The sequence below is a fragment of the Pinus tabuliformis genome, chromosome Q, assembly GCF_031772625.1.
Source record: "Pinus tabuliformis cultivar Carrire ecotype Pingquan chromosome Q, CPIR1, whole genome shotgun sequence".
NCBI classification, from domain to species: domain Eukaryota; kingdom Viridiplantae; phylum Streptophyta; class Pinopsida; order Pinales; family Pinaceae; genus Pinus; species Pinus tabuliformis.
In genome coordinates this window covers 413,439,366-413,453,324 of record NC_142296.1, presented here as the reverse complement: position 1 = coordinate 413,453,324, position 13,959 = coordinate 413,439,366, and the positions used below count along the sequence as shown (strand labels likewise).

Below are 13,959 nucleotides of genomic sequence, written 5' to 3'. Positions count from 1 at the left end.
ATGATCCATATCTAACAGGTCTCCTCAAAGAGGTAGTAGAAGAGGTTGGTATAGAAAGCATGGTCCAAATTGTTACAGATAGTGCCTCAAACAATGTCCTTACTGGTGGGTTGATTGAGGATGAATATCCAACAATTTTTTGGACTCCTTGCTCTATGCACTGCTTGAATTTGCTCCTAAAAGATATTAATAACATTGAATGGGTCGATAAAACTATAACTGAAGAAAAGATGCTACAACACTTTATTATTAATCATGTAGCATCCATAGCAATTTATAGGAAATATGCAAAACTTCAGCTTCTTCGATGTGTCGAGACTAGATTTGCATCTGCTTTCATTATGCTTCAACGCCTTATTAAAATGCATCAATCTTTGAGAGAGATGGTTGTATCAATGGATTGGCAAAGGTGGAAGGGTTCTCATACTGGGGATGGCCTAAAAGTTGAAGACATTATTATTGGTCTTTCTTCAGAGTATTTTTGGAGGAGAGTGGAGGATATTGTCACCCTTATTACACCTATTGTTTCCACCCTTCGCATATTTGATAGTGATCAACCATGCTTAGGGGATGTCTTTGAGAGCATGGATCAAATGAGAGAGAAGATTCATGACATAATGGAAGATGAAAATTCTAGGATCGACAAAGACACTAGAAATGAAGTGTGGGAACTTAGTCTGGCAAGGTGGAAAATGCTTCATAGCCCTCTTCATTCAATTGAATTTTTACTCAATCTTAAATGGTTTCATAAGAAACTATCATCAGATGTAGAGGTTATACAAAACTGGAACACTTTTATAAGTAGGTGTTACGATCGTCAGAATGGCACTGCTTTACGGTTTGAGTTAGGAAAGTATTTGAGATCAGAAGACCACTTTGCAAATGAAGATTGTGCATACAACAGACAACAAGTTGAACCCATCGACTTCTGGATACAATATGGTACAGGGACCCCCTTGCTTCATCGTTTGGCTATCCGTTTGCTTTCACAGGTATTCTTAATAACAAATACCTTTAATGTATTGATTTATTGTTTAAACAATTAATTCTAAAGCTCATTTTGGATTATTTATCTTATAAGATTTCAATTGACTATGACTAACATAATTTTAATTTTATTTTACAGGTGACTAGTTCCTCTGCATGTGAAAGAAATTGGAGTGAATATGCTTTCATCCATTCAACGAAGAGGAATCGCCTAGGCACAAAAATGGCACAAGATTTGGTGTTTGTACACTCAAATCTACGTTTGTTATCTCGACAACAACTAGAATACAAAACTGGACCCACGAGAATGTGGGATTATGGTGGTTCACAAGATGACGAAAATGATGAGCTTCCACTTGAGGTGCTACAAGACAATGCTGAAGACATGCTTGATGATACCATGAAGTCTATTGACCAAAATAATTCTTTTGGAATTGGCTCAAGCTCAACAACTATTCCAGAAAATGAGCTTCAAAATCTAGATTATTAGGTTTACTTGCATTTTGATATGAATTGTTGGAAGTGACTTTAGAGATACATATATATTCCAAAGTACAAATTTAATTATTTATATTTCAAATCTCTTATTCTTATCAATGTTTGCTATTTTCTTGGAATTAATGATGGCTAAATTTTTGGATCTACAAAATTATCACTTCTTTCTTAAAACTAAATCAGTATTTACAATTGTTGTTTTACAATTTCATGAGCAGAAACATTGCAAGTTTATGATTAATGCTTTGTTTATATTGTTCACATTTAATATGGTGTTTTTCTCTCTCCTCGTTTCTTATATGCGAAACCTCCAAACTTCGTTTCTCGTACCGTTCTTGTTTCCCGTTCTGTTTCTCGTTTCTCGTTTCTGGTAACATAGTACAATAGGGATCGGCATCCGCTGGAAGCTTTAAACAATACATCTATTTCTTGGAATGGGTCGAATAGTTTCAACTGCATTATTATGGATATTTATGTATCTGATTTCCTTACATCTCTTATACTTACATGTATTTTGCAATATATTATATTACAGTATTGACTGATCTGGTTTATATATGTGGCATTGGTTTCTATAATTCTCATAGGAATACTAGTATAGTTTCCTGGTGATCATGCCGAATATATGTAATATGGTTCATCAATATAATATATATTAAGTTTTTTTAATATTGAAAAATATATATATAAAATCAAAAAATCAGTTTAAATAACACAAATCAAAATTGCACTTCAAATTTTTCCACTAAATTCTAGAAAATTTTAAAAAACACGGTAAAAACAATTCCATAAATAATATATAAAATTATTAGATAAATTATTTAAGATGGTCATGCATTCGATAAAGAGAGGCTGGCCCATCCGAATCAAACATTGTTTTTACCTTTATTTGAATAAGCATTTTATAAATATTTCCGTGCATGCCACAAATTTGTTGACACCGTTATTCCGATAGGCAGCAAGCATTCTTTCTATATATACAATTTGACCATAACCATCTTAGGAAATTAAGTCAAAGAGGACGGTATATATATATGCGCTGCAATCTATTGAACGCTGCCTAGTACTCATTGATTGCTCCTTAATGGAATAACTTTTAGTTCTCCCATTTGTGTCAGAGACACTAGGATACCTGTTGATAGATCAGCTTCTGTGAACTGGGGGAATCTTTATCGAGCGCCCTTCAATTAAAAATTTGAGTTGTCCTATTTACATTATCAATGAACTTTGCTTCATTGATTAAATTTGAATTTTGCTTCATTGATTTTAGATTCAGTTACTCTGGGTCATGGGTCCATTAACTGCCTGCGCTCATTGTTTTTCCTGAATTTAAATTTTGCTTCTTTATCGTGCATGTCTTACTGTTCACACAGACCTTGCACAGGTTCAAATGGCCTCGTCAATAGCAATGAGCTTACACAACAAGGTACATGCCGCCTCAAATCTCTCTGCAGCTCCCAACACCCAAATGCATCCAGTCTACGAAAGGCTAAGGAAGCACTTCTCATACTTTGCTCCAAACAAAAGTTTTCCAATCTATCTGGAGAATGCTGGCGCAAGCCTGTGCCCCAATGTGGTCATAGATTCGATGGCTAATTACATGAGATCTATGTATGTTCAAATAGGGGCTGGATATGAGCTTTCCATGAGAGCAGAAGAGGTGGTGGACTCTGCTCATAAATTCATGAAAACATTTGTGAATGGTGATGAAGTTGGAGAGGTTGCATTTGGGTCTTCATCTTCACAACTCCTAAAAACTCTCAGCCATTGTTACCTCAATGTCCTTAAGGAAGGGGATGAAGTGATTGTTCATGAGGCAAATCAAGAAGCAAATGCTGGTCCATGGGTTAAACTGGCAGAACAGAGAGGCCTCCCTATCAAGTTTTGGAAGCTGAATGAGGACTTAAGCTCAAGCTTGGAATCACTTGGTCGGCTCTTATCCACCAAGACAAGAATTGTAGCAGTAGCCCATGTTTCCAACGTGTTGGGAGAGATCCTTGATTTGGAAAGAGTGGTTAAATTTGTCCGGGATGAGATAGGTTGCAAGAGAGCCATAGTGATTTCGGATGGAGTAGCCTTTGCTCCTCATCGTGCAATCGATGTAGAAAAATGGGGTGTGGACTGGTATGCTTTTAGCACTTATAAGGTATGTGGCCCTCACATGGCTGTTTTGTTTGGCACCCATGATGCTTTTAATGAAATCAAGGATGAAATGCCCAACTTTTATTTCATTCCCAATCATCATTTCAGTAGCAAATTTGAGCTTGGATGCCTTAATCATGAAGCCTGTGCTGGGATTCTAGCTCTTCAAGAATACCTTGAGTATTTGGCAAAAGAAGAAGAGTTGGCCTTAAAATTGGCTACACAAGGGGAACAACAGAGTGACTTGGTGAAGGTAATTGAGAAGTCTGTTTCTGCTCTGGAAGTAGGTAGTTCTTCCAAGTTTTCTAGAGAACTCGTTGAAGCTGCATTCCGAACTGCTAAACTGTTAGAGGAGCCCCTACAAATGGCATTGATCAACTATCTCATGTCTAGATCAGATGTTCGAATAGTAGGACCTGCCAACGGAGATGGAGAATGCAGGGTTCCCACCATCAGTTTTATCCACATGAATAAGAAATCCTCTGCTATTGCCCAAGCTCTTTACAGAAGGGGTATTGCTATTAGGAATGGACATGTGTATACTCACAGGCTCATCTCATCTTTATGCTCAACTGGTCTCCTGTTCACCAACAATGTGAATGAAGGGGTAGTGAGAATTTCAATGATCCATTACAACAACACCCCTTCTGAGGTCACATATCTCATCTCTTGTTTAAATGATATTCTGTGAATACCAGATAAGTGAACCTCTGCAACAAGCCGTGTTGGGCCTCCTATCAAGGGCCATCATTCTGCTATGAGATCAGTTACCCATTTTAATTTTGATTGAAAAACTACTTGTTCTTCTCTAACGGAGTTTGTATTTGTAATTACCACCACAGATGCATCAACTGTAATATTTGTTAGAAACTCGTTATGCACATCAAGAAATTTGTATGCCACTTATATAGTTATATATTGGCTGTCGTAGCCTGAGTGTGCACTGCGAATTATCTGGTCTAAAGTAAATAGAATCTTTGTCCCAGAACTTAAACGAGGGTATGTTTGACAGAAACAGAATTATTAATAGATTTATGCAAATAATTATTGACATCCTTGCATTATGTTATTTTCTAAAAAATTTCAGATCTAATTTCATTATTCCTTATTAATCTATATATTTTTTATAATAAAATTAAAATATTAGTAAAATGAAAAAACCAGTATATATATATTAAAAGTAATATTCATATTACCATATATAATGTTTATGTTGATAGGTATGTTTATTTTAAAATAGGGTTTTTTTAATTTTAATTTAATTATATAGATAGTGTTTATTTTGGAATAAGATTTTCAGAATCTTAATTTAATTATGAATAATTATTATGTGTAGGGATTTAACCTCTATAAATATTATTAATTGTATTCACAAATTAAAGATTGAGATTTATCTCAAAAGTAGTTATGTCATTTTTATCATTTTAATTATAGTGATTAATTAATTATATTCATTAATTAAAACAATATTATATTAATAAACATCATATTAAATTATCTATGTATTTTTTGGCATATGGTAATGATAAGCTGTAGTATTGTAAAAAAGTCTATGCATAGATTAAGAGTCTCCATGGTAAAGTTGAGATGTATATGTGTTTAACTCATATATTAATTCTTTTTATAATCAATAACAATAAAACAATAATAATAATTTAAAATATAATTATAATTTAGTTAATTACAATTATTTTTTGGATTTTGGTAATGTGTGATACATCATCAATTAAGTGTTTTGATACTTATCATAGATTGATGCTTATTGATGTTTACCAGCCATTTAATTTATATCACTGCACTAGTTATTAGTTATTACGTCGATGGTAGGGATTTAAAATCCACATAATATTGTATAATACTCTTTTTTGTATTCACCGATCAAAGATCAAGATTTATCTAAATAGTAGTTCCACCCTTTATGTGGTTTTAGTTAAATCAACTAATTAAATAAAATTCATATAAACATGTGACATATGAATATGTGTTATGGTTTTTTGGACATCTGTCATTGGTAAGTCAAGGTATTAGCCATGGTATTGTAGCGTAAGTCAAGGTATTAGCCATGGTATTGTAGCGTTTATACGTTGTGAATCTTCATGGTAAAGAAAGGTGAATCTTGCTAGTTAAGAATGTTAATTTTTTTCTCTAATTTATTTATATTTAACTCATATATTAATTTTTTCTATACTTAATATTAATAATAATAATTAATTAAAATAAGGTTATAATTTAGTCATTTTTGATGATTATCTTTAATTTGGGCACTATGAGATATATCATAAGATAAGTGTTTTTATGTTGTTTGTATGTCTATAGGCATTTACTATCTATTAAACTTATACGGCCATGCTAGTATTACAACCTATTAGGAAGGAGACATGTGGTCCATCACATAAATTTAGACGTGTACTTCAATTTTCACTTTCTTACTTTTACTTTTTTTAAATATTTTAATACAAGCATTAAATAAGATACTTGAGTATCTATGTTAACTAATATATTTCAATATCAACTTCATAAATCCCCCAATGAGCAGGGTATATGCTAAGGCACAAGTATAAATACTTCACGTGAGGGGGAACTAGTCCATCATTCCACTCAATAGAGAGGGGAAGCATAGTTGTCCCACCCTCCATATGGCACACATCCCTTACAATGATAAGCCATGTCAACTCATAATAGGTGAGATCATTAGTCCAACAAGTAGGTATGTCAAAGGCTCTAAAATGGGGAAAAGTAACTTTGTTTACAAAAGGCTTGTTGGTGATAGCATGCTTGCTCGAGCACACAAATCCTTACTTCCCTTCTTATCACCTTCTTGCCTTTTGCGACTATTTCTATTTTACATTGGGCGGAAAGCCTATGTCGACCTGACCTAGCCTCCTCCTGGACTCAACTCCCTCGTCCGTCATTGTTCTTTTGTCGATGTTAAGAACCACACTTTTTCCTTCACTATACTAGGGTGACACTCACAAGATTTATGTCTAGTGATAGACTCTAGTGGTTCTAGTAGAATTGGCAGTCATAACAGGGATGCTCTCCACACTATTATATTGTTTCCTTGCATCGGGACTCAAGTAACAATCTTCTCAGTTTTATTTTGCACCAGGTGCTACCTATGTTGCTTTCTTCGTTTGACTTTTTTGGAGGATTATGTTGGTTTCACTGTGTTATCTATGTTGGATTCTCTGTTTGGATGGTGTTCGTGGGCTCCATTTCCATAGGTCGTTATTTCCCTTACCTCCCTCACTTTCAATTCTCCCTTGTCTCCGTTTCACTCCCCTATGTCAAATCACCTTGAGCTATCTACACTTGTGGCTCTTCTACATATTGGTTCCATCCTCCTTTGCATGCTCGCTCAACTAGCTCTTTATTTTCTTCGAGGCAGTATTGGGTTGTCTATTACTTATACTTTCTTACCTTCATAGCCATGATGCCTCGCTAGTAAGCATGTAACCATAGGGGTGCCTCCAACATATTCGAAGGCAATGCTTGTGGAAGACATTGGGCTCATCTTCTTGCCCATTGTTTCCATACTTTGACACCTAAGCATATTTAGCTAGAACTTGATCATGCTTCCTCAATTCCCATGGTTGATCAAGATGAATTTTTGAATGCTAAAATTATATATTTTATACCAGAATGGATCCCTAACCTAGGACACACCAAGGGAAGACAAAGTTTACACCTTTGCACCATAGAGATATAGATACTTCCACTACCATTGGGACCCAAACTTATGCTTTAGATGCTTAGATGCTTAGCATTGACTGCAATTTCCCCGAATTAGGCCTATGGCCCTGCAGTCTGCTAACAGAATTGTCCAATGAACCTCATTGCCCAAAACATTGTAGTGACCAAACCCTCACTCCTTTTGTAGTGAACAAATAAGATACTTAGTAGCAACAGAGAATGACATGTGCTTCCTTGAGTAAGGGCCTCATTGGCCACTATTAGTATTAGGTTCCTCAAGGACGACCTCTCACACCACAAGAATTGACAAAGTAGCTTGTTGCTTCTTAGATCAAACTTTAAAGGTTGGACATGCACAAGAAGACCACTACTCTCGAAATCAAACTTATTGATCAAGAGAATTATTATAAATAATTCCTTACTGGCTTACCAAATAGGACCGAATTGCTCCAAAGAATATGTTGTAATAGGACAGATAAAAGAGGGTGACTAGCTAGGTTGGGATCACCTCCACTAAAACCAGACAAAGGGAAAAGGGGTCTTAAAACCCTTAGAGCCTTAACTCAAAGAAAACATAAATATTCCAATCCAAATCAACGATGAGAAAATGATTCTAACTCTCTCATATTTATAAATTTCTTGTGGGGGTCCTTATCCTTAAATTAATGTGAGGGGTTACAAGTGTAGCCTCTAATTTGGGGTTTTTCCCCAGATACCCAAAAATTTACCCAATGCTAGCCCATAACATTGGATAATGGGTTTCCCCCTTCATCAAAGACTATAGCCTATGGGGTTGGATAGACTATAGCCTATGGGGTTATATAGGCTACAAGGTGAATACAAGGCTAGAAGGCATCCTTTGTGCAAAAAAAACACAAGTGAAGAACTCAGTGGAGGAAATGTATTTTCTCGGTTAGCCGCAACAAGGGAGAGGTAGAACCAGCGTGGGAGAAGGAGGTTGTTTGAAGCCTGTTTTAGGGTGAACGAGAACTAGAGAAGGGCCAAGTATCCTTTCTAGATAATTTGCAACCTTAGGGACTATTTTAAGGGATGTTTTTAGGGTGGATATCCTTGTTTAGGGAAGTCGCAGGCCCTACAGACACCGCGGGTCTATTATGGGAAAGACAAAAGGGTCGTAAGGCCTATTAAAGGGTGTTGTAGCAGAGATCAGGAAGCGTGGAGCTAAGGGCTTATTGGAGAAGGGAATACACACCAAAGGAGGATTGTTGTAGCATCTTTATCATGGTTGTTAGGACTGTGTTTAGTTCCCTAAACAGAACCAGAGTTGCAACAGTCAAGAAGACCCTTAAACAGTGAGTTGGAGCAGCATTTGTGTTTTATGTTGGGTTAAGGTTTTGACCAGTGTAGGATTGTTTAATGTGAAGCCTGTGGAAGTCAAAGAGGAGGGGCAGACCTGATGGTTAGATGCCCTAACCAAGTGATAAATTTTACAGTGAGGGATCAATTTGAAGGTGTGGAAGAAGAGTTGTTCTAGGATAGATGCGGCATGGGAATTAGTCCAAGAAGGTGACAGACCTATGGCGAACTAGTCGTAGTCCTTAATGAACTATTTAGAGGGCTAAACAAACTTAAAATGGGTGCTGGACTTGTCATCTAAGAGAGTGAGTTGTATACTTGGTAAAGGGAAGAAGTCGTAGAAAATTAGGTGTGTTTTGGTTGGCTTAGTGGGTTATTGTAGGTTTTAGTGGAAGCCCTAACCAGTAATCAAAAATCAGTCCACGAACAGTAGTGAAAAGAAATACATATGAAGCCTAGATTTGTGCAATATCTCCTTTATTGTAGAACCAAGGGCAGAGTTGGAGAAGTTTGGGGGCAGTCGTGTGTAAGGGTCTCCTAGGTGTGAGGATGCCTTAGTTAGGAGCAGATGCTACAACATGGACTTGTTCAATCATGGACTATTGGAGGGAAGCGAGAGAGTGGACCAAGTGTGGATGTGATTAGGAAATTATGGTCTGCTGGAGGAAAATGAGTGTTAGTGTCCAAGTTGGAGCTCGGTGAGCAACACCTTAATGGACAAAGGTAGTTGCGAGAGGGGCAATTGTTGAGCTCAAAGGTCTAATCAACCAGGAGTAATTTGTGGAGACCGGGACTTGTTTGTGGAGAAGGACTTCTACTACATATGATGGGTAGTCCTTCTAGCCTATGTTCATTGTGGGAAATGGACATCTTGCAGTGATAGGTGACAGCCCTCCATGCCCTATGTTGGTTTTCATCGGAGCAGTGTAGGAAGACCATAGTGGGTTGAAGTCCCTGAGTAATTGAGGAGCAGCAGTGGGTAGTTGATAGTTGTTCACAAGTGGAGCCGTGAATAACTCTACACGAGTCTCGATGTGTTGATGTGTTGATGGACGAACGATCAACTAGTGAGAAGATTGGGTAGTCGAGATTCAGTGGCCAAATGGACTTGGAGCATTGATAGAGGTAGGAGCTGCAGATCAGGAGCTGAAGGACTAGGCAGGTATAGGGTATGAGCAAGGCAGTTTTGAGGAGATCTACATCATCTAGACAGTCAGAGTATCTTGTTGAGGGCAGATTGTTCGTCAATGTACTGACACCAATCCCCAGATTGTATCTTGTACTAGTGGATGTATGAGGGCCATTATCCCTGGTACAGGAGCCCTAGACTGTTGTATTATGTGTTGTTTAATATAACGAAGTTGGGTTAAAAATTGTAAAATGTTGTCCATATTTTATCTATGTGTGATTTGCTACTGTTTATATTCAATTGTGCAAAGTAGTATTGTTGAGATCCTTGGTTTGGTAGCGTCAAAGATTTTAAGATTCTAACCTAGACCCAAGATCGTGGAAATTCAACATGTGCGTTGTGAGCATGTGGTGTCGTGTACATGTTGTACATGTGGTGGTGTGTTCAAGTGGTGCTGTGTACATGTCGTGCATATGGTGTTGTGTACATCTGGTGTCGTGTACATGTGCATGTGGTGTTGTCTACATCTGGTATTGTGTACACGTTGTACAGGTGGTATGATGTAGATGTGGCATAATGTATACATTACGCAGGTGGTGTCATGTACATGTGATGTTGTGCACACATTGTGTAGGTGGTGCTTTGTACAAGTGGTAAAATGTACATGTTGTACATATGGTACTAGTGTACATGTGGTTGGTGTGTGCATGTCGTACATGTTGTGTTGTGGGCATATGGTAGTATGCATGTGCATTGTGTAGTTGCGGTACCGTGACGTGTGTACCCATTGTGTTGTTGATCAGATATTGGTCCATGACCTAAATGATAGCTCAAATTTCAAAGTGATTGAAAGAGTGTCAAACTTGAGCGACCAGATAGATCTCATCTTCTTGATTCTGGCGCCACAAACTGTTCAAAAAACCGATACCGTATGAAGGATTAAATCGAGATTAAGCGCTAAATCGTTCCTTAAGTGTCTTCCTTAAAAGAGTGAATTAAGCATGTGGGTAGTATTTGGCAAGTGGTAAGCGGTATCTCACGTGCCCTAAAGGCTGGAAATGGTATTTATAAAATTCACGCGATTAACCTTAACGTGCGACACGTAGCACGAGAAAACCAGTTTTCTCATGCGCTCTCGGTTTGATATCAGTCGTGCAAGAATCTACGCGAGATTTAGCGACATCCGTTCGATTGGACGGGTCACATCAACAGTGGAGATCGTCCCGATTAGTTGGTGAGAGGATGACGCGATATCCATTGGATCAAGCGGGATAGATTGACGGTGGAGATTCCGCTATTTGAAATGTTTCCGGTGAGGATTATCCCTAACTGCCAGGATTATACCGCCTCATAAGCGCGTCCAAACACTTATTATAACAGCTCACCTCTGACGGTCATCTTGGTGAAGCGAAGAAATTTAGGCGAATATGCCGATTTTAACTGGAGTTAGGTGCAGTTCACCAAATTTGGTGGAGTATCCTTAGGGGATATTGATTAAATGCACTCCAGGAGCAGTTTTCGAGCAGAGAGAGAGAGAGTGAAACAAGAGGCTAGCTAGGCTAATTGGAGCCTTCTGAAGCCAATGGAATAGTCCAGAGAAGCTGAAGAAGTCATCTGCATGGATATTTTTATCCAGGGATATTTTGGAGCTCAGGACCACCATGGGTTGGAGTCAGTTGTAGCAGCTACCAGTACTCGTTCTCAGCAAACCAACAGTCGTTCCAGACTATAATGAGCCTTCTGAATCCATTGGAGGGATTTGCAGAAGCATTTGAACACATCAAATGTTGAGATGCTACGGAGAAGTTTCAAGAAACCCAGTGCCAACCGTGGAGGAAGGCCTAGTTTGGGGATGCAGTGCTCATTTAGAGCAAATGATCAATCTATTTTCGGTGTCTGATATGTGCTGGAGATAGTAGATGAGGTTTCAGTGGCAGTTGGAGAATTATGAAGGAGTTAGTTTGATCAAGAAGCCCACAGTAGCTCAAAGCACTGATTGAAGGAATCAAGTCTAAGGGAGCTTAGATCAGTTTGCAGAGTGATGACATCCATCACAGGGATATAGATGGTATTCTAAGTCCATTGGTTCAGTTCAGTAACCTTTGGAGTTAAGTGTGGAACTTGTAAAAGAAACTTTGCCATAATCCCAAAGAACAAGTCAAGATGACAAAAGCTCAAGGAGACGTAGACCACGATATTCGTGTGAACTCCTAGATTAAATTTGTTGTTATGTGTGGATGTTTATTTGTTGCATTATATTGTTGTTTTATGTGTTTAATATCAGCAAAAAAAAATGGACTTAAAGAACTTAAACAGTTAAAAGAAAACACACACTTGTTTCAAGTATTTAATTCCGTAAATGTCATATATAAGCTAGATCATTTATTCGTTTAACTAAGTGGGAGGTTCTTGTAAGCATAACAAGTTATCAAACCCCCATTTCAGATCATGTGTACTATGTGTACGTACATGTATTGTGTTATACATCGGATGTACGTGTATGTATTGCGTTGTGGTGTACACCGGATGTAGGTGTATGTATTGTATTGTGTTGCACAATGGGTGTAGGTATATGTGTGGTATGTCAGATGTAGGTGCATGTATTACATGGTGTTGTATGTCCTATGTGGTTGTATGTTTGTAATGTACACTATGTGTACGTGCACATGGTTGAGAAGAAGGCACTGGGTATTTGTCAGGTATGGCAACCGATTTGTTGTATGTATGAAATAACGACAAAGGTGGAAACTAAGGATTGATTAAAGGATAAGTATCAGTATTTTATTTCAATTTTATTACGCATGTGATTTATGATTTTGATATATGATGGTTGTGTTTTAAGCTAACCTGATGTGATGTTTTTATACATGATGATTTGGTCAAACTTATGCTAGTTTGACTTGTTGTGACAAGAAGTGAACGAGATTAAAAGTGTACCTTATTGACGAGCTATCAATGAGGTATGATGTGAATTTATTTCAATTTATTTTAAATCTAATGGCATTTATTTGCTTGGTATAAGAAAGCATGGGAAATGTTCGATTGGGTGGTCGAAAGTGATGGCAAGCATTAGCAGCAACAACAAAAGGAATTGGAACAGCCAATATTATCTTTGTAAAGCATTCAGGAGAAAGACCATTTTGGGACACTGGTACCCAATAGTGTCCATTTATTACCATGCGCATGATATGATGGGTATGATGGTTTGAGGAAGGTATATCTCTTAGTTGTTTGACCTTCCGATGCGAGGAATCCTTGCCAAGAAATGGATCGCCCGAGATAGGGGTTGTTGGAGAACTTGGAAGGTGAGTGACTACAGAGAAGGGGGTGACCGGATTGCTTGAGGGACTATGTAGCAGAGAAAGGAAGGTTAGGGATGGATTGGTTTTGGTCATTAGAATTTCTAGATGGAATCAGATGCAGATTTGGAGTGTGCCCTGGTACAATGATCTGGTAACTGTTTACTGAGAGGGCAAGTGGCGCTGAATTGTAGCATTGGACATTGGATAGAGCTTTGACTTTGACAGTGCATTGTGGACTTCCTGGGAAGGAGGTGAATCCTGGTACTACTTTTGAGGGTGGAGGCATAAGCCTCTGGATTCCCTTGTTGATTGATATGGGCATCATATCATTTTATTTGTTGATTGAGAAAATGTGTATATGTGTATATTATTGTAAATATTGTATTGAACTGGTTTATAAACCTCCATAGATAGTATGGTTATTTGTTGATTGAATGGAATGTACTTAAGTATATGTGGTTGTTATTGTAAATACCGTAATGAGTTGTGTTATAAATCTCTAGTCAACATTATGTTTGTCATGTTTTAGCATATGGTCATTGTAAACACTGCAACAAGCTATGTTGTAAAGCTCCATAGGAAGTATGTTTTGTTTTTCAACAGTCTTGTTGGTTTATAGGTGTCATTCAAAACTGAATACAGTGTTCCCCCAAGGGGGAGGGTTCTGTAACAACCCTGGTTAAAAATCCATGTAAAATATATAATACCACATTCATGGCACATGTATTCCAAGCTGAATGTTGGGAAAAACATCCTATTGTGGGTGTTCATTGGTTTATTATGGCTAAGGAAATTCACAAAGGTAATGGAAAAGGATTTAGAAAGGCAAAATGACATTTTTAACACATTTATTCATAAAAATAATGGAAATTAGGAGAAAAGGAAGGTGAAAGG

General features: G+C 37.5%; 1 protein-coding gene across 1 annotated transcript; it reads left to right on the top strand.

Moving 5' to 3' along the window:
- The first annotated feature begins 2,774 nt into the window (after positions 1 to 2,774).
- LOC149219943 (aminotransferase-like protein FGM3) lies at positions 2,775 to 4,315 on the top strand. The gene has a single exon (XM_089382696.1). It carries the CDS (start codon positions 2,873 to 2,875, stop codon positions 4,313 to 4,315), a length of 1,443 nt encoding a protein of 480 aa, XP_089238822.1. The 5' UTR covers positions 2,775 to 2,872.
- Positions 4,316 to 13,959: the final 9,644 nt, after the last annotated feature.